This window comes from Colletes latitarsis, chromosome 4 (assembly GCF_051014445.1).
Source record: "Colletes latitarsis isolate SP2378_abdomen chromosome 4, iyColLati1, whole genome shotgun sequence".
Lineage (NCBI taxonomy): Eukaryota > Metazoa > Arthropoda > Insecta > Hymenoptera > Colletidae > Colletes > Colletes latitarsis.
The window spans coordinates 41,024,148-41,047,580 of record NC_135137.1 but is presented as its reverse complement, the minus strand read 5'-3'; the positions used below and the strand labels follow the sequence as shown (position 1 = coordinate 41,047,580).

At 32.5% G+C, this 23,433-nt stretch overlaps 5 protein-coding genes across 9 annotated transcripts; 3 read left to right on the top strand and 2 right to left on the bottom strand.

The window, feature by feature from the left end:
• The first annotated feature begins 435 nt into the window (after positions 1–435).
• Positions 436–1,839, top strand: Mrpl19 (mitochondrial ribosomal protein L19). Its single transcript, XM_076763529.1, has 4 exons — positions 436–630; positions 742–1,183; positions 1,274–1,552; positions 1,646–1,839. Exons 1-4 carry the CDS (start codon positions 564–566, stop codon positions 1,773–1,775), a joined length of 918 nt encoding a protein of 305 aa, XP_076619644.1. The 5' UTR covers positions 436–563; the 3' UTR covers positions 1,776–1,839.
• Positions 1,840–1,931: 92 nt separating this feature from the next.
• Woc (zinc finger protein without children) lies at positions 1,932–8,387 on the bottom strand. 2 transcript variants are annotated; one of them, XM_076763527.1, is made up of 12 exons: positions 8,271–8,387; positions 5,440–7,614; positions 5,000–5,353; positions 4,087–4,922; positions 3,758–3,981; positions 3,429–3,664; positions 3,170–3,356; positions 2,974–3,099; positions 2,790–2,911; positions 2,536–2,683; positions 2,371–2,470; positions 1,932–2,288 (listed from the first exon to the last, which is right to left on the bottom strand). In XM_076763527.1, exons 2-12 carry the CDS (start codon positions 7,594–7,596, stop codon positions 2,114–2,116), a joined length of 4,665 nt encoding a protein of 1,554 aa, XP_076619642.1. In that variant the 5' UTR covers positions 7,597–7,614; positions 8,271–8,387; the 3' UTR covers positions 1,932–2,113. The 2 variants fall into 2 exon arrangements, with proteins under 2 accessions (XP_076619642.1, XP_076619643.1); XM_076763528.1 differs by having other exon boundaries at positions 2,371–2,467.
• Positions 8,388–9,166: 779 nt separating this feature from the next.
• Positions 9,167–15,281, top strand: LOC143340921 (putative E3 ubiquitin-protein ligase makorin-1). 2 transcript variants are annotated; one of them, XM_076763328.1, is made up of 6 exons: positions 9,167–9,638; positions 10,014–10,262; positions 10,433–10,757; positions 10,831–11,153; positions 11,220–11,376; positions 11,492–15,281. In XM_076763328.1, exons 1-6 carry the CDS (start codon positions 9,604–9,606, stop codon positions 11,618–11,620), a joined length of 1,218 nt encoding a protein of 405 aa, XP_076619443.1. In that variant the 5' UTR covers positions 9,167–9,603; the 3' UTR covers positions 11,621–15,281. The 2 variants fall into 2 exon arrangements, with proteins under 2 accessions (XP_076619443.1, XP_076619442.1); XM_076763327.1 differs by having other exon boundaries at positions 9,170–9,638; positions 9,972–10,262.
• Positions 15,282–15,471: 190 nt separating this feature from the next.
• On the bottom strand, positions 15,472–19,738 carry Sstn (stepping stone). The gene is made up of 4 exons (XM_076763326.1): positions 19,110–19,738; positions 18,725–19,005; positions 18,212–18,512; positions 15,472–18,135 (listed from the first exon to the last, which is right to left on the bottom strand). Exons 1-4 carry the CDS (start codon positions 19,111–19,113, stop codon positions 16,472–16,474), a joined length of 2,250 nt encoding a protein of 749 aa, XP_076619441.1. The 5' UTR covers positions 19,114–19,738; the 3' UTR covers positions 15,472–16,471.
• A 1,488-nt stretch (positions 19,739–21,226) lies between these two features.
• On the top strand, positions 21,227–23,386 carry LOC143341402 (translation initiation factor eIF2 assembly protein). Of its 3 annotated transcripts, none has more exons than XM_076764306.1 (7): positions 21,227–21,298; positions 21,517–21,896; positions 21,971–22,078; positions 22,142–22,364; positions 22,438–22,560; positions 22,632–22,891; positions 22,970–23,386. In XM_076764306.1, exons 2-7 carry the CDS (start codon positions 21,690–21,692, stop codon positions 23,030–23,032), a joined length of 984 nt encoding a protein of 327 aa, XP_076620421.1. In that variant the 5' UTR covers positions 21,227–21,298; positions 21,517–21,689; the 3' UTR covers positions 23,033–23,386. The 3 variants fall into 3 exon arrangements, with proteins under 3 accessions (XP_076620421.1, XP_076620422.1, XP_076620420.1); XM_076764307.1 differs by having other exon boundaries at positions 21,240–21,306; XM_076764305.1 differs by having other exon boundaries at positions 21,270–21,430.
• The last annotated feature ends 47 nt before the right edge of the window (positions 23,387–23,433 follow it).

Below are 23,433 nucleotides of genomic sequence, written 5' to 3'. Positions count from 1 at the left end.
AAACCCCCTGGTGCTAAAACGCCCAAGTTTGTCGTGGAATAGTTCATTATTTTCAACGATAGATGGCGCTTATTTACCGACCTCAGGCCCTCTGGTGCTAAAACGCCCAAGTTTGTAGTGGAATAGTTCGTATCGTCCACGCTAGATGGATTTCTCGACAAGCTTGGGCGTTTTAGCACCAGAGGGCCTGAGGTCGGTAAATAAGCGCCATCTATCGTTGAAAATAATGAATTATTCCACGACAAACTTGGGCGTTTTAGCACCAGGGGGTTTGAGGTCGAAAATAAGCGCCATCTATCGTTGAATATAATGAACTATTCCACGCAATTTGGGCGGTTCTCTCGACTCCTATGAGGCGGTCCGAAATTACTTCGGGTAACTTCGGAGAATTGAGAGTGAGAGAGCATGTGTCAGTTTGCCTTTGTCGACTTTCCGAAGTTCGACTAAGGAAGTCGTCGTTAGTAGTGTCGTCGTTGATGTACTAAATTATGCCAGATCTGACCACCTATATAAAATAACCTAAAATAAATTATAAAGAATTACAAACATTTTTATGGTGAAATATGATTATTTCATTAAGATTCGTATCGTATAAAATATGGCAAAATTCGCACCTCATGAAAGCGATAAGTATGTTTTATTGTCTTTTAAACATCATTTTATTACATTCATAAGTAATCATTTATTGCATTAATATTTAGCGAATGATATTGAGTTTATTGTTATCGTCAATATTTTCAGACAAAGAAGCAAAAGCTTTTTCATCTTCTGCACAGGAATTAAAACATGAAACGAAATCTGAAAATAATGATTCTCGAACTGAAACTACACAGTCATCTAACACAATATCTCTTGAAAAGCACAGATATCTTTATCCAGAGTTTTTACCAGACCCAAATCCAATTTTTCGTAATACCATGAGAGAAAAATTGGAACGTTTCGATATGTTGGCCAGGAGGTCTGTTATAAGTATACCTGAATTTTATGTTGGTTCTGTATTAGCAGTAACTTATTCAGAGCCACATGCAGCTGGGAAAGTAAATAAATTTGTTGGTATATGTATACAGAGAGAAGGTTGTGGATTAAGAGCTTCGTTTGTTTTGAGGAATATTGTGGATGGGGAAGGTGTAGAAGTACGTTATGATTTGTATGATCCAGCTATCCAAAAGATTGTTTGTTTAAGGTCAATAAAAATTATTTATTTTAAATCAGTAGTTTACAATAAATACAATGTATATGAATATTTATAACTAATATTTTATGATGTTTGTAGATTAGAGAAAAGATTGGATAAGGAGTTATATTACCTCAGAGATGCACCACCAGAGTATAGTACATTTCCATTTGACTTAGAAGCAGAATTGATACCCGAGGGAACACCTGTTCCAGTAAATGAAATTAAAGTCCCTCTTAAAAATCAGAAATGGACGCAACGGTGGGAACTTAAAGGTTTGAAAGGAGTGGAAGAGTTAGTTGTTAACGAAAAACGTCAAAGGAAGGCAAACGCTTTAGCTAAGCCATGGGAGAAATATGATCTAATGAAAATTTACAGGTAAAATTTAATAATACTAATATTGTACAAGTTCTAATTCACTATCCTAAGATACAACATAGTTATATATGTATAATTTTTATACTTCAACAGAGAAACTATTTCACAAGAAGAACAAGAAATGATATTTTCTGAACTGCAGACAGAACTCTGTCAATTAGAAGTAAAGAAGAACATATTGAAATATAAACGTGTATTTACAAGACCAAAGAAAAATGTATAAATGTTTTTTTTTAAGTTATAAATAAAAATTTGTTTTTTTCACAATTACATGTATATTACAAAAATTCGGTAAAATGCTATTTTCTCGTCTATTATAATTGCATGTTTGTTTAGATTATGCTTCATATGTATAGTACATAAAAGATATAATTACAAATTCTTTTAATGATAAGTTTTGTATTTTATTAGGAAGTGAAAAATATACAATAGAAATTATAAAATTTCAATGATTACACATCATTCTTCAAATATTCTTGTTTGTTGTACAAGGGATCAATTACTTTTTGCGTATTATGTTATCCAAATGAACAGAGAGAAGATAAATATGCGAACATGAAATTAACTAGTTAATAATGCCACATTAATTTCTTTAACCATTTTAATACGGTATAGCATTTTTATAAGATGTTCCTTTGCCAGTGGAGATGTTGAGTACCATACTGGACTATCTGGTACACAACTTCTTTCAGGTAGTAAATAGAACACATCGTTTCGAGTTTTTACGCTTTCCGGGCTAAAATAACAAGAAAATATATTAATGACTCACACTGTAACGTTTTCTAAAAAGTTTAATTCTACGAATAAAATGAACATACCACTTGGATAAATAGAATTCGTACAATTTGACTGGACATCTCAACGGATTTTCTTCGTTCTCTTGTTGCTCGTATACCTTCTTTTTACGTGAATTGCCTTCTGGAAAAAAGTCGTAAGTTTGTAATATTTTAATGCTTCCATTGTATCGATCTTTTAATACCAACCCAGTGCCGATTGTGGCGGATAGAAACGAAGAAGGACGTTTCGAGATCCTGGAACTTTTCCCGTTGTTGCAGTAGGTTGTGCAGCAGGATTACGTTTCCAATGTTTCATGATATGAGAAAATGATAACTGCATATGCTCTTCTACTGTCTAAAAGATTGTATAATCGCTAAACTTTTAATGTAATTTTAGTTTCTAGAAGTAAGATTTAGATATTCTCAATATAAGGATGATTACAAAATTGATTCATACATACCACAAGATTAAAATGTTTGGTGTTAAAAAACATAAGAGTACTTAAAAGGACATGAGGAGAATGAGCACCTAACTGTTTACACTCCCATAAATGTTCTTCCTCAACTCTCGTAACAATATATTCTAAAAAATACAGACACATTAATACAATTTTTCTAAATTGATAAAAAGATTTATTTACTTACGCGCATCATTATAAAGAACAGAAAACTTTTTTGCAACTTCGTTTAAACAATCTGTAAATTTTTCATAATACATATCCGTAAAAATGTTGTCTATTCTATTATTCTCGAATAAATACTGCTGTATGCCTGCAATATGAAATTATGGTAAAGAACAAACTTTGTTTTTCCAAACAATATACTCAATTAGTAAATTTACCTAAGCAAAGATAATATATCGTATCGGGAGCATATTCTGTGCCATTTGGTTTTCTAACTTCTTTCACAAACAGACATAATGAGTAATTTAATTCGTCTGCTGTGAGCTGTAGGAGATCCGTTTTAAATAACTTTATTTTCCTCATCGATGTATTTTGTTTCTCTAGTTCAGCGTTTTTTGCAACTACCTGTTTTTAATAAATAAACGATTCTTAACACCTGCTTTCAATAAAAAATAAAATCGCAATATGTTAAGTTACCCATTGTCTCCACGCATTTACTCCGAAAGTATATTTGAGTGCCATATTAGCATCTGGTTTTTCTATGGGTTCTATAATTCTAGGTTGAGGTGGTGGTTGAGGCTCGGGTGGTGGCATCAAAGGCATATCGTTCGCAGTAGATATACGTCTTCCTCGTTTGTTTGGAGTCGACCGTGGCTTATACGGAACCATTCGTTTTCTACCACGAGAAGCAACGATCAATCGTTCTGATTGAACTAAAGGTTACAAAAGAAATGCATTATTATATTATATCTTTAGTAAATTCGAATCATGTAATTTTGATTTGTAATATAGATTTTCCGTGTTACCATCATTTTCCATAGTTGTGTCAGATTGTGCTGATGTTTGTGTAGCGGTAATTGTATTTGGAGTTAAAGCAGCTTCTAAATCAACAGCTGGCTCGTCTAATTCTCCAGTTGCCATTTTTAGAGCCATTTGTAACATATCGTCACCAAATGTGTTACTGGAGTCAACTCCTTCTGGGCTAAAACCTCCACTGTGCGTATGATCACGATCACCAGCATCTTCGTCTCTATAAAAGAGACAAAATACTTGCCAAATAAAATATTATACTTTGTAGAAAATATTACTTATTTTTATTCTATAATTAACCTTGGTGATAGTTGCATAAATTTACCTATCATCCGCAGAATCCGAATCACTCTCATTAGTTTTCTTTTCGGTTGCTACCATTTCTGCCATCATGAGAAGTTCAGCTTCGAATGGATCTGCTGGTATTTTTTCCTGTATTCTTTTAATATCTTTAAATATCCCCTTAGCACTATTTCTTGTTGTGGGTATAAAAATAGGGACAGGAATTGGTAATGGAAATGGTAATGGGACTGGAAAAGGCATACTATACATGTGCATTGGATACGGAACATAAATTGGAACCGGTATCGGAACAATCGCATGTTGAACTTCATCCGTTTGCGTGGCTTTTGTACAAGGATGTGGACGCACAGAAACTCCTTTCGTGTGCATCGCCGGTTTGCACTGTGTAGTTTTATTGTGAATTTGGATCGGACTCGGTGGCCTCGTTATAATGTGTTGCTTATAAATTACTTGTGGTGCCTGATTTTGACTGATAGCAACCGAAGGTATTACCATGTTATTTACACTGTTTTGTTGCGTCGTCGGACTGGATTGTCCATTTCCTATTGCGGCTAAACTTGTTACAGAAGAAATAACTGGCATAGTCTTTTTATTTTGTATATCACTAACTTTCTGATTGTTTGAATTCGTGCTTCTATGAGGTATCGTCCTTTTAGGCATACCAGTAGGTACAGGATCATCGCCTGCCGGTATCGTGATTGGTGATTTAGTATACTGAGCTTGAAAATTCATTACACAATTATACGAACAAAAATTTCGTATCGTTGCATCTGACATTGTTAAATGATACTGTGCTTGAGAGAACTCTCTACAAAAGTCACAATTTATTCGTTTAGCCGAAACCGCATTTATCGAGACCTATGTACATTTGGAAATAAAATTTAATGAATTTTATTTTCGGAATCTTCTATTATTAATACATAAACACTTCATACCTGGTACAGTGTTAAACAATTTAAGCTGCACATCATCATCACTTGACCAGACTTCAATTCCTTTTTGATCATGTCAAAATTATACTTTTTTACTTTACACCAATTACAAGGGACAATTTTCCTATTTGTAATAATAAATATATTTAAACATGTTTTAGAACAAAATGTATGAGCCTCGTTTTCATAAAACACAACAGAACTTTTTTTATGAGGTAATTCAAAAAATTTCTTGCAAGTGGAACATTGATCAGGATCAACTTTTTTTACAAATTTAAATGCTGCAAAACATGGTTCACTGCAAATAGCTACTGGACCAAATCTATCAACTTGAACTTCACAGTGAACAACCTTTTCCTGTTACAAAGAATGCATTTTTAATTTAACTTTCTATATTTCATATTAAAAACATAATAAGTATAAAAAAAAGAATACTTTCTTACTTCTTGGCAAACACTGCAACATTTTTTTTCCATGTTTGGAGGCTCAACAGAACTCATTTTTGAATATTTTTCCATACATTCTTGTGTACAGAAATCTTTAAATTGTCCTTTATCACCAACTGGTGCAAGGAAACCTTCTGTACTAGAACTTATATCTTTCTGACAGTATGTACATACTTTCAGTCCTTTCTTGAACTCTTCTAAACACGTGGAACAACAAAATTGTCTAACATCATAGCCAAACCTTACACAATATTTGCCTAAACTCACTGCCTGTACCGAACCATTGCAATTTCTACAATAACTCCCATATTTTGTTTGAAATTTGCCTAAACATTCTTCGTTACAGAACTCCATCGTTTCCCAAGAGAGATTACGTTCATCGCCGAGTTCGACAATTAGCAAACAATTTGCACAACGTTTTTCTCTCTTAGAATTGACTCCATCACTGGGTATATCCACAGCCCTATTATTGGCAGCTTTGAATAGCGCCTTACAAGTTTTGGAACAAACATTGTAAGTATCAAAACCAATTTTTACTTTTATTTTGCATGACCTTTCCTCGTTACATTGTTTACAAATTTCTTTAGTTGTGATTTCTTCAATTTCAGAATTTTTTGACTCTTCATCGATATTAATAACATCTGTAGTTGTAAGTGAAACATTATTAACTGAATCTTTTTCCTTTTGAACATTTTCAATATCTTTTGAACTATTTTCATCTCCAATTTGTATTTCTTTTACAGTTTGTTGCATATCCTTATTAGTATTGGTATCTAATTCATTATCTTGACAACTTTGTATAATTTTATCGTGTTCACAATCAATTTCTGGCAAAGATTTGTTATTATTAGAGTTTGACTTTTCTGTTTGTCCAGGAATTATTACTTTCATACTATCTGGGATAATACACAATTCATCATCTTGTCCTGGTAACACAGTAGACTGTTCTTCAGTATCTATTGATGTTATTTCATCAAGAGGTTTTTGTATACTATCACTACACTTTTCAGTTGATCCTGCAACTTCTGTTTTATTTAAATTTTTATTTCCTTCTACCTCTGCTGAACTGTCACTACAATTCTTATCAACATTTTGTATCGCATTTAAAGGCTCTACTGTATTGATAGAAACATCTTTGTTTTCTTTGTTATCTTTTTTATTACTACTAAAACTGCTCTCCCTTGCATTCACGATATCTTGTAGATTGTCGGCCTGACTACATAATTTAGAAAAACCTACATCAGTTTCATTGAGATCATCAGTGTCCATTGGTTCAACATTTTCAACATTAAGAGTATCTCCGCCAAAAGGATCTTCCGCGTCGATGGACTGATTTTCAATTTGTGCATCTCCATGTTTCTCTTGAGAGAACTGTACAAACTCTGTATTTTCTGGTTCCACTATATTCTTTTCTGACATATCTTTATCACAACCTTCCAATATTTCTTCCGAATCAGTCTTTTTATTATTTGAATTATCTCTTTCATCGATAAGCAATTGCACTTTGTCTGGTTGAAAATCGTTTACAACATTGCCATCAATTTCTTTCCCTGTTAAGTTTAAATTGCACGTATCATCTGTATTGATACTCTTTGAACTTTGCATTTCCGTTTCTTCTACTACATTTTTTGAATCTTTCTGAGATTCTATACATTCTACTGTTTTTGCACTACTTAACAAATTAACTGTGTCATTTTTTTCCATAATGCTAGATGTTGTCAATGTTGTTCCTGAACTTTCTTCCTGCAAATCAGTTTCTGAAACATCTTTATGTAAACTTTCTGATTGTATGTCATTACAATCTGTCGATATAACATTTATGTTGCTTTCATGTAAATTGCTTTCCGAAATATTTTCTTCTGATGATTTGGTATTTGATACTTCTATACTTTCTGAATTCTCTTCAGATAATCTTTGTTGTACTTCATTTTCTGTACTAACCACTTTTTCACTCGTTTGACATGTATCAACAATTACTTTGTCCATTTTGAGAATAGATGAATCTTGTGGTGTTTCTCCTGCATTAATATTTATTTCTTTATTTTGATTAATGGAACTTTTAGTTTTCTCTTCATTTTCTATGGATGAATCCTGATCAGTTTTATCTGTTGTATCCATTGATAATTCTATATCAATTTTGGGATCCATAGTCATTCATATGCTTACATATACCTAAAAATATATAAATAAAATGTTAAAGGATGAATTCAAAATATATATATATGTCTAAAATGATTTGAAATGCATAATGAAAATTTTTGGAACGTATTGAAAAGAATTATCAATCATAAACAGATGAAATATCTTATTCACTTAACATACCTATATTGGATAAGTTCAATGTAAATAACAGAAGCAAATACTTTAATTTAATATGAGTACTATGTAGAACTTAAACATAAAAATACAATAAATTAATTACAATTAAGATAGAAATACCAGGTCACAAGAAGAAACAATGAAACAGTTCCTCAAAACAATTGACACTATTTTTTTTTCACCAGTATAATTGATCACTGTATGGAAAATTGAGGTTATCGCAAAAAGTAGCTTCGCTTCGCCATGTTGCATTTTATACTTGTGATTTAATCAAGCTGACAGTAAAAGCAAAACATAAATAAAGGGAGATGGAAAAAGATTGTATTTACGTTCCTTAATAATTGGCGGTAATACCTCATGAACATAGAAGAAGCCAATCGATACAAATTTATTGGCTCAAAATGAAACATTGCGCACAGTTTAAAATTTTATATCGGTCAAGAGCACCAAAATATATTTGAAACCATGCAACACTCTTAAGTTTTTAGATACAGAGAAATAAATATCACCTTTTAATTTCAATGCTAAACAGCACTTAAGTCTCACAATTTTTATAATTAAAATTACAAATCCGTACTCATCGTAGAAACATAACAGCCGTGGCGGCAATCTGCGTACACTACCAACATATGATCATAATCTCTTATTTGGATCAAACTAAATAAAGCTGCGTTTTCATAACAACTACGTTGTCAACATTATTTATATAATCTTTCACTAGTTTTCAATATACTGCATGTTCAGAATAAATACAGCAACTAATCGAATAGCATCACAACTAATTCGACAATGTTATTAGACCTTAATTTTATTGTGGTTAACAAAAAATTGAAACATTTGAAGTTTATACAAAATTTACTACATTATGCATATGATTGTTTTTTGTATTCATTTAATTTCAATATTGCACATATTTGACAGCGGTAAAATAAACAGTTTTGCTTTATTCATTATACAAATCGCATAGAGTAAATAAAAAAAAAACGTATATCAATATCACTTTTAATGGTAACTATAAAGAAAGTATGTTTATATTACTTAAAATTTAATGAAAATTTTTTAAATTATTGTTCCAGCTTGTGTACTAACTTAACTATTTGAACTTTATTAAATCAAGTTTATTTTACCGTTCGAGTCAAGTAGTTTATATTTCTTTTTTTGTAATCAAAGTATTATTGGATCGTGTAATACAGCCAAGAAATTACGACAAAAATATGTAAATTAAACAATAATTATAACGATTCAAGACAGTGTAGAGTTTTAAATCGAGTTTATTGAGAAAATTCTTTATAATCGAATTGTTTTAATTGTGTTTTTCGCTCTAGATTGGTGGGATGAGATTTGTGGTCGAATTCGTTGGGCTTGTAAAATTGCTTTTAAACGGTTAAAAGTTTTGAGCGCATGTCCTCGATCGTGTGTGTTGGTTAAATGTGAATTTGCCTCTGTTGTTAGTTTAATCGTGACGTATATGTGTGTTCTCGTGCGTAAAATTGACGAGTTATATAGTAAGCGTGAAATATTTATCGGTAGGAATTAAAAACGGAGAATACGCATATACGGTTGAAAAGATTTGCACAATAGGAAAAGTGTATAGCGACGACGAAAGTGTGGAAGAAAAAAAGGGAAGAAGGGAGGAAGTTAGTGTGTAAGAGGTGTTTTTTTTACAATTTTTGAAAGATCCTGTGCAAAGATATTTGTTAGGTAGATCGTAGGTGATACGTTTCGTGTGCACGTTTATTTCGATAAATTTGCGCGCGTTCCATTCTGCTGTAACGAAAAAGAAGTGTACGCGACCCTTTGAGGACGCGTTGTCGATCATTGTAACAGTGGAAGCTTTAGAAAATGGCCGACAATTGGACACGAAACGTCGTTTGCCGGTAAGAAACTGTCCTGTTGTCGTTTTCCAATGTGTTTCGGTGACAACGCGAGATTGGCAAAAAGATGAAACGCATGTTTCTCCATAGAATGATATTTTGTAACATGTCAACGAAATACACAGTTCAAATATCGATACATCTTGGATCGCATGTATTTCTGTTTTAATAAATTTTTATTCTGCTTATTAACTCTGTTGATTGAACAGAAATTTAGATTTATATGTGAACTATATGTACATGCATCTGTGGATCTATTCTAGCGCAAATAGTTGATAAATTTCTAATTTAATGTTAATGATTATTCTTCTTACAAGTTTATTCCTTTGTTTGTAGTTATTTCAAAAATGGTATGTGCCGCGAAGGAAATAATTGCAGGTATCGCCACAGTCAAGGATTAAGAAATGATGGAAGTACCAATGAAACAGTAATATCTTCACCTGTCCCACCTGTTAACACAGTTTGTCGCTTTTTTAAGCATGGGATTTGTAAATTTGGAAGTCAGTGCCATTTTCGTCATATTACTGAAACTGCTGATAATAATTCGGTGAATGCAGATTCAATAGATAGTTCTTCACCTGAGCAACATGCTTCAAGTACTTCAACTTTGACAACAATAAAAAATGTGTATGTTGTCGTCAGGTGACATTGTAGTTCAGCAAGAATTAAGTCATAATACCATTTGCATATCACATAATACATTGTAATATGGTATATAAAAATATGTGATATATACATATATAATAATTAAGATAATCAAAAGTATGATGTATTAAAACATATGTATATGCTTCTAGTAAAGAAAATACCCATGTAGCTGAAGAATGGGTAAAGGCAGCTGAATTTGTACCTTTATCCATTGCCAGTTCATCCACAGCAAATGAAGCATCTACTGCTTCAGGAATATCTACAAGCTCTTCGCTGCCAATATCTTATGCTCAAGCTTTAAGTCCATCTGGTCAGGCATCCAGTCCATCTTTAGAACCTTTATGTCTATATGCAGTAACAACAGGATTTTGTAAAAAACGTAATTGTACATATTTACATGGAGATATTTGTGAATTGTGCAATCGTGCTACACTTCATCCACATAATGAAGAACTTCGAAAAAAACATACAAATGTAATTATAAATATTACATTGATCATTTACATCATTATGAATCAATATTTTATCATTTATGTCTCTTTTTTAGGCATGTGTCAAACAGCACGAAGTAGACATGGAACTTTCTTTTGCTATTCAACGTAGCAGAGAAAAGTCTTGTGGAATATGTTTTGAGATAGTAATGGAAAAGTCTTCTGGAGAACAGAGATTCGGTATTTTACCAAATTGCAATCATTGCTTTTGTCTAAGTTGTATTAGAAAATGGAGAAAAGCTAAACAATTTGACAATAAAATTATTAGAGCTTGTCCAGAATGCCGTGTCAGTTCTGACTTTGTATGTCCAAGTATGTATTGGGTAGACACAAAAGAAGAGAAAGAAAAATTAATAATAAACTACAAATGTGCATTAAGGTAGGAAGAAATAAATATAAATATAAATATAGTGTTTAGTTACATTATATTGTTTATTTATTACAGCACTAAAGATTGTAAATATTTCAATAACGGACGTGGTAAATGTCCTTTTGGCAATAAGTGCTTTTACCTACATGCACTGCCTGATGGTACTAAAACAGATGTTGGTCCACCTGTTCGTCAACGACGCAATGCTGATTCGGATATTGGTATTTTTCAGGTGGGTTTAAAATTTATTTATTGTGAGTTGTAGTTTTGCCGTGTTTCTTTATTATTAAATATTGATGTTGTACCTTTAATGTAATTACATAACCAGTATAAAAATTCTTTTACAGCGAATGATCTTGTGGAATTACATTGACGAGAGAAATGAGAGTTATACGTACGATGATTATAACGATATTCCCTTCTATTCGGATTCGGAAGAGTCTGATTGGTCTGAATTTGAACTTTCTTATGATTAATTGTATTAATTCAGTAATCATTACTGCTGTTGCTGTTATCTGTATTATCTATCTCATCCACCACTTATGCGTGGTTTCAGTGGCTGAATAGACAAGTAGTTTATGAATTGTTTGAATGGTTATGGTTCAAAGGTGTCCTGGCTACGTTGTGTGCTTTGCTTGGTGATGTTTACATGAAAAATGTGTAAATGACATCAGGTTGGTAAATAGAAAATAGCAGTAATAATGAGAAGATTACAGTCGCATGTACAATAATGACAAGATTTTTAATACTACACTGTCACTTTGTAATCACCTTTTTTCGTGTATCTTGACCAATATTCTTACAACTAATATTCAATCATAAGAAGTATGCATCAAATCTTACATCAGTGGTCCAAATTAATTCAATGAATAGAACATATATCAAAATATTTACAATACTCTTTTGCCAACATACAAATTTCATTTATTCACAGTCCTACAATTCTTTTTTTAACAAGACAAATGAGTAATAAACAATTTTGTTCGGCGATGTTAGATTCAATACTAAAATGAATGTTCTTTATTTCTCTGAGCAGAATAAGTTTACTATTATTGTACAAGTTTTTAAATGGAATTAATTTTATACATATCGTTATTATCTTCATTAATCTTTGGCACTAAACTTAATGCTTGATTAAGAACTTGTTGAATAAAATGGAAAAGTGTTGTCATTTTCCTTACAACGTAATTTTAGTTTTTTTTTTTTAGAATAAATTTTAATCTTGATTAGGTACTTATTCTGCAGGTAAAGAAAAAACCAAGTCTGATTTTTATTATATTTACTTGTTACTTGACTTGGCAAATAAAAAAGAATTCATGGGAAACAGTGTTTGATTTATATGTTGCAAGAAATAGTAAATTGTTATTTGTAATAATCAGGGTGTTAATGTATTTGATTATCAGTAATTCATATCGAAGATACAGTTAACGAGTTTCGTCCTACCTCCTGTTACAGCTCTGTGAACATTTAAAAAATTTCCTTAAATTATTCAACTGTATAGTGTTAGTCTTTAATTAATAGTTTTAAGATATTCGTGATAAATGCGCAAATCGAATGTATCGTATAATAAGTATGTCCGTGTGATAGTATGAAAATTTGGTTGTGTGTGTTACGCTAAATATAACAAAAGGAAACGATTTTTGGCGGATATGCACTAACAGATTACAGATTTAAAAAGAAGTAACAAATAAAAATTACGTTACAAATGATAGGTGAACTTTAAAGCAGTATGTGATTTTTATCATTTTGTCTTTTTATTTTATTATTCATTATATTCAGACACTTTCGACTACTACCTTTTCGGAATCGACGATTCAGTTGTTAAAGACAAATAATTAATTTTATTACCGAATTGAGGTAATTTTGTTTCAAATATAAAATTTTATTTCTGTTATGAAACATTTTGTTTAATAAATAGAAATAATAGCCAACGAATGTGGTATTAAACTTTTCGATAGAACTATTTGACAAGAATGGTTTTCTAAGGTATTAAAGAATTGCCTTTAACAAGTATTAAATTATAAAGTCGTTTCAAAGTGTTTTACGCGTATAAATTTGATCTGTTGTTCATAGTGATAAGAAACATTTTTCTTTTTAGGAGTCTACTCTCAGTGTTGCCTTTCATAAATAGTATACTTATATTGTTTGTCAATATAAGTTATTCGATATTTTATCAGACAAACTTTCCACGATACCGTACATAAGTTCTTTATATTTTTTGTAGGATGTCTATACTGTTAATTTTGTAGAGAGCTGTTTTGATTCAGTTTATTGTTATTGCTAACGCTATTTATAAAAATGTTCAAAATATTCTGTATATTATTGTGCGCACGGTAAATGTCTATTTTGGATTTTTATTCTATCGTTGACAGCCGAGGATGTTAATCATTTAGATGTTTTGCCACAGTTACATAAAAATTATTAAAGCAAAGTACTACATACATATTATTTCATTATTAATTGAAAAAAGTTGAGACAGAATTTTATATGTTCACACGTTAACAATAAAAATAATGAGGAAACTATATATTTGTCAACACTGGGTATTACATCATTTTTAAATTTTACTTATTTTTAAAGACGTATTTTTTAATTAGTGCAGCATAAAAAAAGAAGTAGACATCTCGAGTGCCAAGGAGTCTGATTGCAAGTTTTCAACGATAATTTATTTTAGTTGTAAAGGGGTTGAAAATATTCGTTCATGAAACAAGATGCGTGAATATGTAGTTGCGAGTGTACTATACAAATGTATAGAATTAGAATTTTTATATTAAGCAATACGGTGTATAATTGCGAGTGATTGCATGAGTCATAAACTTTTGAGATCCAATTGCTTGAGCGGTACTAGATTTAGAACATGCATTTTAGGTGTAATTGACCTTGACTTTTACTTCCTATTGTATCGACGAATCTTTTAGATAAGATTCAAGTTATTATATAATTAAAAAAAAGTTTAACTCTTGTTGCGTTATATTGTTTTTATTATATTTTTTTAATATGTATATCTTTTAGCAAACAAAGGAAAAGTGGCATTATATAGAGAAATATTGTTCTTATTTTTATGATTCGTTATGTATAAATGTGCTAATTGGAAAAAATATAATTTTTGACTTATCTGATTCGTCGATACACACGTGTCTTTCAGATTTTAAACTTGCCCTCAAATTAGGGTGATGTTAATATAAATGGGTGTCCGTTATTGTAAGAAAAGACACTAGAATTAAGAACGTTTTATCAGTTTCTCGTCACAAAGATCAACGCTTTATTTACAATGTCTAGTGCACAGCAAAGTTAATACCTTTGCATTAGTTGTTGTCACTGTTTAAATGTAGAATTGAGTACGATATATAAGAAGTTGACATCTACTAAAAGATCTCACGAATCTCTTAAAATACGTGACCGAGCCTGTAAGAATCTTGCGTGAAACCTTTATTTTTAATTGAAGTAAGATATTTACTAATTGAGGACTTTTCAGTGTAATTAATTAATAAATATAATTTTGAAAAGCTTTGCGTAAATTACGAGCTTAATTCTAAATGCTGTTTATAGCGGCAGCGATGATTTTTGTGACGGGTTACTACCCAATGTAATGTGTCTTTCAATCTCAGTGTTAAATTAGAAAATTATGAGTTAAGATGATTATAAATTAAGTGTAACAGTATAATTTCGCTATACTATTGTGAGAATGCGAAATCATTGCCAAGAATCCGTGTGCTCTGCGTAATTAGAATCATTACTAAGTATAGAAAATTTATAACGCTGTTACAGTTTCTATAATTCGTCTCGCACGTACGAATCTTTAATGGCATTATTTTCAATACTTTGTTGTCTTTCACGACAAAGGTACATGAACAATGTAAAGCATGTTTGAAAAAAGTAATAATTATTAAAATTTGTGATTATGATCGGAATAGATATAATTTTTTGAAAGCATCGCGACGATCATTCTCTTGTTCGAGCGTTGAGTAGTACATTTATAGTCATTAATTTGTATATTAGTAAAGCTCAATGATAAAACTAAGTGATACGTATATTGGCTTCAATTTCATTTCTTACGATGATATATATTTTTGTTATTGGAAGTAGATTAATAAAAGAGTAGACTGTAAGAAGTCTATGGACAGAGGCATTCCTAAATTTATCTTTTCTTATGAGTATCCTTTCATATAAAAAAGTGGCTCATTTTATTTTGTACAAAGATATAAAATTTGCTAAGCTGCGATCAGTGAGTTTATAATACTTTTAACTTCGAAAACAAATTTACATTTGTACAAATGTTAAACTTGAAATAGAAATGAGGAAAATATTTTAAGAAAAATGCAATAAATACAATTTCATTACATTAATATATTCAAAACGTATATAGATTTCATCTAAATAAATACAAAATATTTTTAACCAAAGCATCGCAAAGCGTTCGAATCGAAGGCACTCAAAATTAACGAAGTTTTACATATACTTATATCTTAATATAAACATTGTGCAGTACTCTTATTTAAAGGAAAAAAAAAAACGGTCACATATCTCTATGAATACATAATGATATATTGAAATATATAATTCACAGAATCATTCTGTATCGATGATACTAATTGATATATCTTTTATTTTCTGGTACTTACTATTTTACCAGTCTTATTTTTTTGCTTTAAATATAATTTCAACTTCCGAAAGAAGTCTAACGCGTATAGTAAATGTATTATAAAGTCAATTATAAAAATATTTACTCATACTTTATGTCGTGAATCGAAACAGTCTTTTGATAGTTTGCGATCATGAATTACGTACGCAGTATAACATATATCTACAACTCTCCGAGTTCGTTTTTAAACCATTTGATTACTTTTTTAAATGTTTCTACTCATCTAAGTTAAGCGATTCTATGTCTTATCTAGAATCTCTCCTTGTATAATTTTGATAACAATTTTTCAATAAAATAAGGCACTACTCAGGTCTCAATATGAATGAAGTCGATTTTCAAAACAATTTGGAATGCTACTGGGTCAAATTTCGAAAAGATGTTATATCTTTTATCACGACCACAAGTACATCGTTGATAATATTGGATTAACTATCTCATAATTAAACAAAGAAGCACAAGGATGTAAAGCGCTTGTAATCGTTTCAGAATATTTTTAGCTATAAAATTTCTTTGAATGAAATTTCTACGTCATAGCAGAAATTATTCCAGTCAATACAATATCGTATTTCAACCTGTTATAACGAGAAAACAGATTGCGAATATTTTTCTTCCGACAGGTCCAGCCTATCTTATCTATTTTGTGTCAACCCCTTAGATTCTCTATAATCCATGTAGAGATAAATAATTATCTTAATGACGCGAGGTACGGCTGACACGTCATTCGTTGAACAGGCTGATAAATTCTTTTTTGAACCGAACTAGCAACCGATCCATTATGTAAAGTATTCAAAGGATCGGACTCCCCGTGTAGATCCGCGTTTGTTCCAGTGCAATGCGCCCCTCGAGAATCATCCTGTGCTTCGTTTGAAATATTTTGCCCACTTGTTTCGTTTCTCTTACGAAATTTGGTAGAGTATTTATAAAAGTCCGACATCTCGAAAGGTTTTGTGACCTCTCTATACGGTTGATATTTTCCAGCCTGAACGATTGTGCAATTCTGGGATGATCCTAATCTAATTGTCTCTTCGTTTGTTTCTTGAGACGACTTCGATTCCGCTGGAATTTCAAGCACCTTTTTTCGTGTCTGTTCATATCGAGTTGACAACAACGGTTGTAAATGTTGTTCAGTTTCGGTCGTCATTACGTCAGTCTTACGATGATTCATCGGAGGAATATAATTATTTTTCCCATTTTCGCCATTGATAACATTCGATGTTTTGGAGCATGTGGGAAGAGTAGATTGATAATGAATATTTTTATGCGACGTTACCAAACCAAGGTCTAATCCAGGACTTGCGCCTGAATCCAAAGAAGTTTCGTACCATTCTTTCTCTCTTCCTTTGCGGCTAACGTTGTCTGTTGTGTCTTTGCTATCGTGCAGTTCGTGCAGATGATTCGAATGCCATTTTTCCACGCTGCCCAACGATTGCGTACGAAGTAACATTTTATTGTTCGTCGATGATTGTTCGGACAAGGGAAGCAAATGGACGGAAGCATTTTGATGAGGCGCGACACAGGGAGAATTTTTATTGCATCCTATGGATACTGTACGATATCGCGGTTGTATATCAGTGCCTATACTAACAGTATGTTGCACTGCATTACGCTTCCTTCGATCCAAGCTACCAAATCTATCCGAAACGGATTGATCATCCGTACACCAGACAATTTCATCTTCGTGTCGCATCCAATAACCCGATGGTAATTGCGTTTCACTTGGTGAATCCGCGTATCGTAAATTTTTACTTCCGCCGAAATCACGATCCCGTCTTAGCAAAGATTGCGATTGAGAGTTATTTTTATGATAAATTGGGAATTCAGGTATGTGCATATAATGTAGCGTACGAAAATCTCTTTCATAATAGTCCAGGCCAGATCTTCGTTGAACATCATTATCCAAGTGTTTGTACTCGGTATATTGTTGATAATTATGAGTCTGCTCTTCGAGCTGTTGTTGCTGAAGTTGACGACATCGTATTTGTCGTTCTTCCTCGGTATATGTATTTGGTAGAGGACGATAAATTCGCTCGTTCTCTTGATAGTGATTCTGACTACGCGAACCACCGCTTCCGTGAGAATATGTTCGCGTACGATATTGGTCAGGTAATATATAAATATTTTGGTTATCGTTATGATCGTGGTCTATTAGTTTGATATTTTGTCGCTGTTCAGATATCGTGGGACAATAAGCACCGACATGATTGTGATTACAAGAATTGGGTATTAACGACTGTTCATCGTATCCGTGGCTAGGATACATATTACACTTATCCTCTGATCCTAATGGACTTAAGCTTATTCCACCCTCCTGAAGCAAGCTTCTTGTGACTTTTTGATTTGCGTCATTTGCTACGAAGAAATGTATATTTAAAAGAATATTTAAATATTATAAATGTTTGTTGTCAAATGTAAATAATTGCAGTACCTGTGCCATTCAAGGGTGGCCGAGGTTTCTTTGTTCTATGTTTTACATTTGTGTATAAATGCGGCTGATTATTATAAACTGTAGAGTGTTGGACTGGCGTCGAGTGATGCGTTTTACTGCGGCTTTGTCGTATAAAATTTAACCGTGCTTCTAATTCTTGAAGTCTGCGCTGACTTTGTTGATAAACTAATCTGTGTTTACGACGTACTGCCTTGCTCTCTGTAGGATCATTTATGATTCCTAAAGCAGCTTCCACTATACCAATTTGAACTTGTCGTTCTAATTCTAAGGCAGATTCCTCCTACACAAAGAACGAAATATTTGTCGCATTTTAGTACAGAATATATCTAATTGAATGAGTTCATAATGTACAAGGTGCTGTGGAATTTGCGGTGCATCGATTCCTTGGTCAACAATGACGAAATTTTTTATTAAAAAATAAATAAATAACGTTCCATTTGGAGAATCACGCCACAAATTTCACTCCACCCTACATATAATTATGAAACATACAACTTCATTTGTTTTTAGTTTGTTAATTAAATTCTGTGGGTATGTAAATGCTGTCCCGACTCTTCTCCTAAATATTGGTGGACTTTCTCCAGCTTCTAATGGGATCTCTGGTGGCAGAATACCAGTCAATTCTGCTTCTTCGACACACAAGTTCTTAAGTTCGTTATTTTTTTGAGTTAACTTTTCTTGTAATGCTTCCCGACGTTGACGAAGCCATTGCAATCTTGTAGACATTGAATCTTCTGTCAAAGATCCAGAGGTACTTTCATTCCCTGCCATCACTTAAAATAGAAATTCATTTATAGTTACAAACTATGATTAAGCTTCTATCGATTACTACAATGAACCCAAGATTTTAATATATATATATTCTTTATTTGCTTACCCATATTATTAGCGAAATATAATGATTTTTTTCACTATACGTATTTCAATTGAAATGTTTATATAATCGAGACCTATTTCACACGGTTAAAAACATTGACATTGCTGCATTTGGTAGCTGATACATAGCACAATGTATGACATCCCTTTGATTCGTTTCAATTAGCACACCTTTTTTTTATAAGATACCCTTTATCATTTTTTAATCGTTCTAAGTTATAGGCAATATAAACTCGGTTAGAGTCGTTAAAAGGTTAACTATCAGAATTACATACTTCTTTCACAGTGCGATAGTTAATTTCACAATTTAATTCATCGATTCTAATAGAATACCACCAGGCAAAAGAAATGTATGCATTAAACAAACATTACAATAAATATCTCTCGAAAGACGTACAACAAACGCGAACGGAGATATTGAATAACGACGCGATCATCTTCCTCGTAAAGTTGCCATTTTAGATTCTAGTTTGTAGATTGTAGAACAACTTGATATAACTGGACTTTATTTTTCATTTTAGAAACTATCGTACGAATGTTCGTTAGAATCAAAGTAAAGTTTATTTTTGAGTGTTCATTTTTACATCAATCGTATCATTTTTTTGTATTAAAATAATAATTTTAATCGAGATGAAACGTCATCTACGTCAGTCTAGCGGAGGTAAAAATTCAGAAAATACGTGGCGCCATCTAATATCAGGGATTCGTACTGCTAAAATCGTGCCAGGATCACAGAATGTGTAAGGAGGTATCCGGAGTACAGGTTCCCCCACTCCTCCTACTCCTAATACGCAGTACCTTGATTATTCGCTAATTACTCTTATCCTGGGATTAAAACATGAACTTTTAGAATTTAAGAATGTAGTATAAACCCTTGGCAAGATTCAAGGATAGTTTTTAGAACCGTTCCGCCAGTAATTAAGACGTTATTAACGAATATCGGAAGTCGGATCATTTACGGCTGTATCACTGTCTGCTTTAATCGATGAATTATCAACTTTTCAACAATAGCACACATACTTTGGCTATTAGAGAACCAAGTAGACATCCCTGGCAACGTTCAAGGATCGATTTTGCAACGCTCCATGCTCTAATTAATTAGTTATTAGCGATAGATACCTAAGGTGTCACGTGAAAAGGTTAGAAACAGTGTTCCGACTTCCGATATCGATTAATAACTATTTAATAACGCATGTCATGGTTAGAACAGGTATCCTTGAATCTTGCCAAGGGTCTATACTATATTCTTAAACTCTAAAAGTTCATAATTTGTTTCCAGGGAAGGCGTAATTATTAAATTAAGGAGCAGTGGTTCATTGAAAGTATTGATTTCTACTGTGGCGCCACCAGTGGCGACAACAGTGTACTATGTGTTTCTCGGCTTGCAATTAATTACTGCTCCTTAATTTACTAATAACTCCTTTCCTGAGATTAAAATATGAACTTTTAGAATCGAAGAATATAGTATAGATCCTTGGCAAGATTCAAGGATACTTTTTAGAATCGTGCCATTCCTCGTTAAATAGTTATTAACGAATATCGGAAGTCGGCACACTGTTTCTAACCTTTTCACGCGACACCTTAGGGATTTATCGCTAATAACTAATTAATTAGAGCATGGAGCGTTGCAAAATCGATCCTTGAACGTTGCCAGGGATGTCTACTTGGTTCTCTAATAGCCAAAGTATGTGTGCTATCGTTGAAAAGTTGATAATTCATCGATTAAAGCAGACAGTGATACAGCCGTAAATGATCCGACTTCCGATATTCGTTAATAACGTCTTAATTACTGGCGGAATGATTCTAAAAACTATCCTTGAATATTGCCAAGAGTCTATACTACATTCTTCGATTCTAAAAGTTCATATTTTAATCCCAGGAAAGGAGTTATTAATGAATAATCAAGGTAGTGTGTATCAGGAATAGGAGGAGTGGGGGAACCTGTACTCCGGATACCTCCTTACACATTCTGTGATCCTGGCACGATTTTTTTAGTTCAAATCCTGTTATTAGATGGCGATACTATACGACTGCACCAATTCGTGGGGGGCGAGAGGGGACCTGTACTCCATATACCCCCCATACATGTGTTCCTGCCACGATTTTAGCAGTACGAATCTCTGATATTAGATGGCGATACTATCTTTATGCACTTTTTAACAAAATATTAAATTGTAAAATGAAGATGAGGTATTTACGTATGTACGCTCATATGTAGGAATAATAACCAGAATTTCTTTATTTCAATAGTTAAAATATGATCAGGGTGTCTTAAACGTGTATTTTCGTGAACAACATTTTTAATTATTTTTTTTTATTATGGTTAGAGAGCGAAAAGGGATGGCTCGCATTAGTATTCTCTCTCGACTCCTTCGAGACGATTTGAATTGCATACGTGTTTATTTCAGATAATTTCGGAGAATCAAGGAAAAAGGCGTGCGTGAATTTGTTATTGTCGACTCTCTGAAACTCTACGAGCTTAAATGAGGAGTTTCTGGTGCACCTAGTGCCTAGTGCCCGGTCTGTCAACATTGATTTAATTTGTTCGTAACAAACAATTCGGTTCGATTTAGGCATTAATATGGTCAGTGGTTTGAAATCTGAATGTTCCTTTTTATCGTGGTATCCACAATTCCGTAAAAATTCTTTGGAGGCTTCGATTCTTCATATTCCTAACGAAGTACTGGAGTATTTACAACATGATGCGTTTGTATTACCCGTCGAAGCAACAAACGATGTATTAGAAAATGCAGAATGGACTGATGGTTCTCCAGTAGTGAACGAAGAGGTAAATTTCATGTAATATGTGTTTAGAGTTTTGTTATTGTTATACATAAAGCCAATGAGAAACATTGTTTTCAGAATCCGCTTGAACCTCAACCAACGTTTCCAGAATTCAGTCAAAAGATTCAAGACATTATAGATGATTATGGTGCAGTTTTTATTAAAGGCAATTGGAGTTCACCTTCGGTATGCAAACTCTTTAATTTCTGTTATATGGTACTTATTTTTTTCATGTTCATTTACTTTTAGGATGCAACTTGGGTCGTGCCTACAAAAACTCTCAAATGTAAAACACTAGAAGAGATATATTTATTACTAAAGAGTTCAGATAGAATTATGCACGATTTGAATAATGTTAGAAACTATGAGAATCGTGGAATCCCTTTAAAAGCTTGTCTTATATTGAAGAAATGGCAGGATATCAATCCTTGTACCGAATTTCGATGCTTTGTTATTGAAAATGAACTTATAGGTAATATATAATTTTATACTTACCTTGTAATTTATTCAGCCAATCGGATTATTATTATTGTAATTGTATATAGCGATTAGTCAACGAGATATATCACAGTACCACAGCTACAATGAATCAGAGAAATATAATATACAAACAGATATCAAAAGCTTGTTTATGGAACGTATTAAAGACAGGTTTCTATTGAAGAATTGTAAGCAAATAAATTTGCACTTTGTATTAAGTTGTAAGGCTTTAATTAATGCTAAAATTTGTATATTATAGATTCGTTCGATGTTGTGCGCTACAAGAAAAATGAAGCGATGATAGTTGATTTTGGTCCTTTGGACGAGTCTGCTACCAAAGGAACTCTGTTTACGTACGAGGAATTACAAAATAAAATAAACGACACGCCGGAATTTCGATTTATCGGCGAGGAGATCGGTATACAACCAAAATCTTCAAATTATTGTTGTATTCCACAAGAAATAAGTGAATTTTTTCAAAGGAACAAAAGTTCCGCGTTTCTCGATATCATTCAGCGAGTAAGTAATTTAATTTTATTTCCGTTAACGCGGACTCATCGTTGTCGTACTCATGACTTTCGACATTCTTCGTTCTAGGAAGTGGAAAGCCAACAAAAAGAAGGTGAAAGCACAGATGCTGATACATTGGATCACGTTTGAAAAATAAACTTCGATGATATCCTTTGGACGCATACGCGAAAGACACAAGTGCATTTGTACACGCAGATCAAACTGTGTTCTTGATATAATGCTTTAATTCGTTACTGACTTTTATAATTTAGACAAAAATTTTCTTACCTTTCGACTAGCCTTAGGTTCATAAAAAAAATGGTAAAGTCAAATAAATGAATAAATATACATTTGGAGAACACGTTTAAATACAGAACTTTCACTTTTATTCTGCCAGACCCTCTTCTATCATTACATTACATAAAACGATTAAAGGCTATCCTACCGCTTAAAAGAATTATCATAATATTGCAATATTTTTTCGAGCCATCGGCCTTACCGAGCGACGTCCCTTATATAGAAAATATGTCTTGTTTATGTACAATATGCAA

What these genes read in the sequence shown, in the direction of transcription:
- LOC143340921 (XM_076763327.1), top strand. Translation starts at nt 9,604, where the DNA reads ATGGCCGACAATTGGACACGAAACGTCGTTTGCCG. An exon ending in AACTACAAATGTGCATTAAG is followed by an intron (nt 11,154 to 11,219) that starts GTAGGAAGAAAT and finishes TATTTATTACAG; the next exon opens with CACTAAAGATTGTAAATATT. An exon ending in CGGATATTGGTATTTTTCAG is followed by an intron (nt 11,377 to 11,491) that starts GTGGGTTTAAAA and finishes ATTCTTTTACAG; the next exon opens with CGAATGATCTTGTGGAATTA.
- LOC143341402 (XM_076764306.1), top strand. Translation starts at nt 21,690, where the DNA reads ATGGTCAGTGGTTTGAAATCTGAATGTTCCTTTTTATCGTGGTATCCA. An exon ending in TATTGAAAATGAACTTATAG is followed by an intron (nt 22,365 to 22,437) that starts GTAATATATAAT and finishes AATTGTATATAG; the next exon opens with CGATTAGTCAACGAGATATA. An exon ending in CAGGTTTCTATTGAAGAATT is followed by an intron (nt 22,561 to 22,631) that starts GTAAGCAAATAA and finishes TGTATATTATAG; the next exon opens with ATTCGTTCGATGTTGTGCGC.
- Sstn (XM_076763326.1), bottom strand. An exon ending in AACTAAAAACAAATGAAGTT is followed by an intron (nt 18,513 to 18,724) that starts GTATGTTTCATA and finishes TTCTTTGTGTAG; the next exon opens with GAGGAATCTGCCTTAGAATT. An exon ending in GCCACCCTTGAATGGCACAG is followed by an intron (nt 18,136 to 18,211) that starts GTACTGCAATTA and finishes ATTTCTTCGTAG; the next exon opens with CAAATGACGCAAATCAAAAA.
- Mrpl19 (XM_076763529.1), top strand. Translation starts at nt 564, where the DNA reads ATGATTATTTCATTAAGATTCGTATCGTATAAAATATGGCAAAATTCG. An exon ending in GCACCTCATGAAAGCGATAA is followed by an intron (nt 631 to 741) that starts GTATGTTTTATT and finishes CAATATTTTCAG; the next exon opens with ACAAAGAAGCAAAAGCTTTT. An exon ending in GATCTAATGAAAATTTACAG is followed by an intron (nt 1,553 to 1,645) that starts GTAAAATTTAAT and finishes ATACTTCAACAG; the next exon opens with AGAAACTATTTCACAAGAAG.
- Woc (XM_076763527.1), bottom strand. Translation starts at nt 7,596, where the DNA reads ATGACTATGGATCCCAAAATTGATATAGAATTATCAATGGATACAACA. An exon ending in TCGGATTCTGCGGATGATAG is followed by an intron (nt 3,982 to 4,086) that starts GTAAATTTATGC and finishes TCTCTTTTATAG; the next exon opens with AGACGAAGATGCTGGTGATC. An exon ending in CACAACTATGGAAAATGATG is followed by an intron (nt 3,665 to 3,757) that starts GTAACACGGAAA and finishes TGTAACCTTTAG; the next exon opens with TTCAATCAGAACGATTGATC.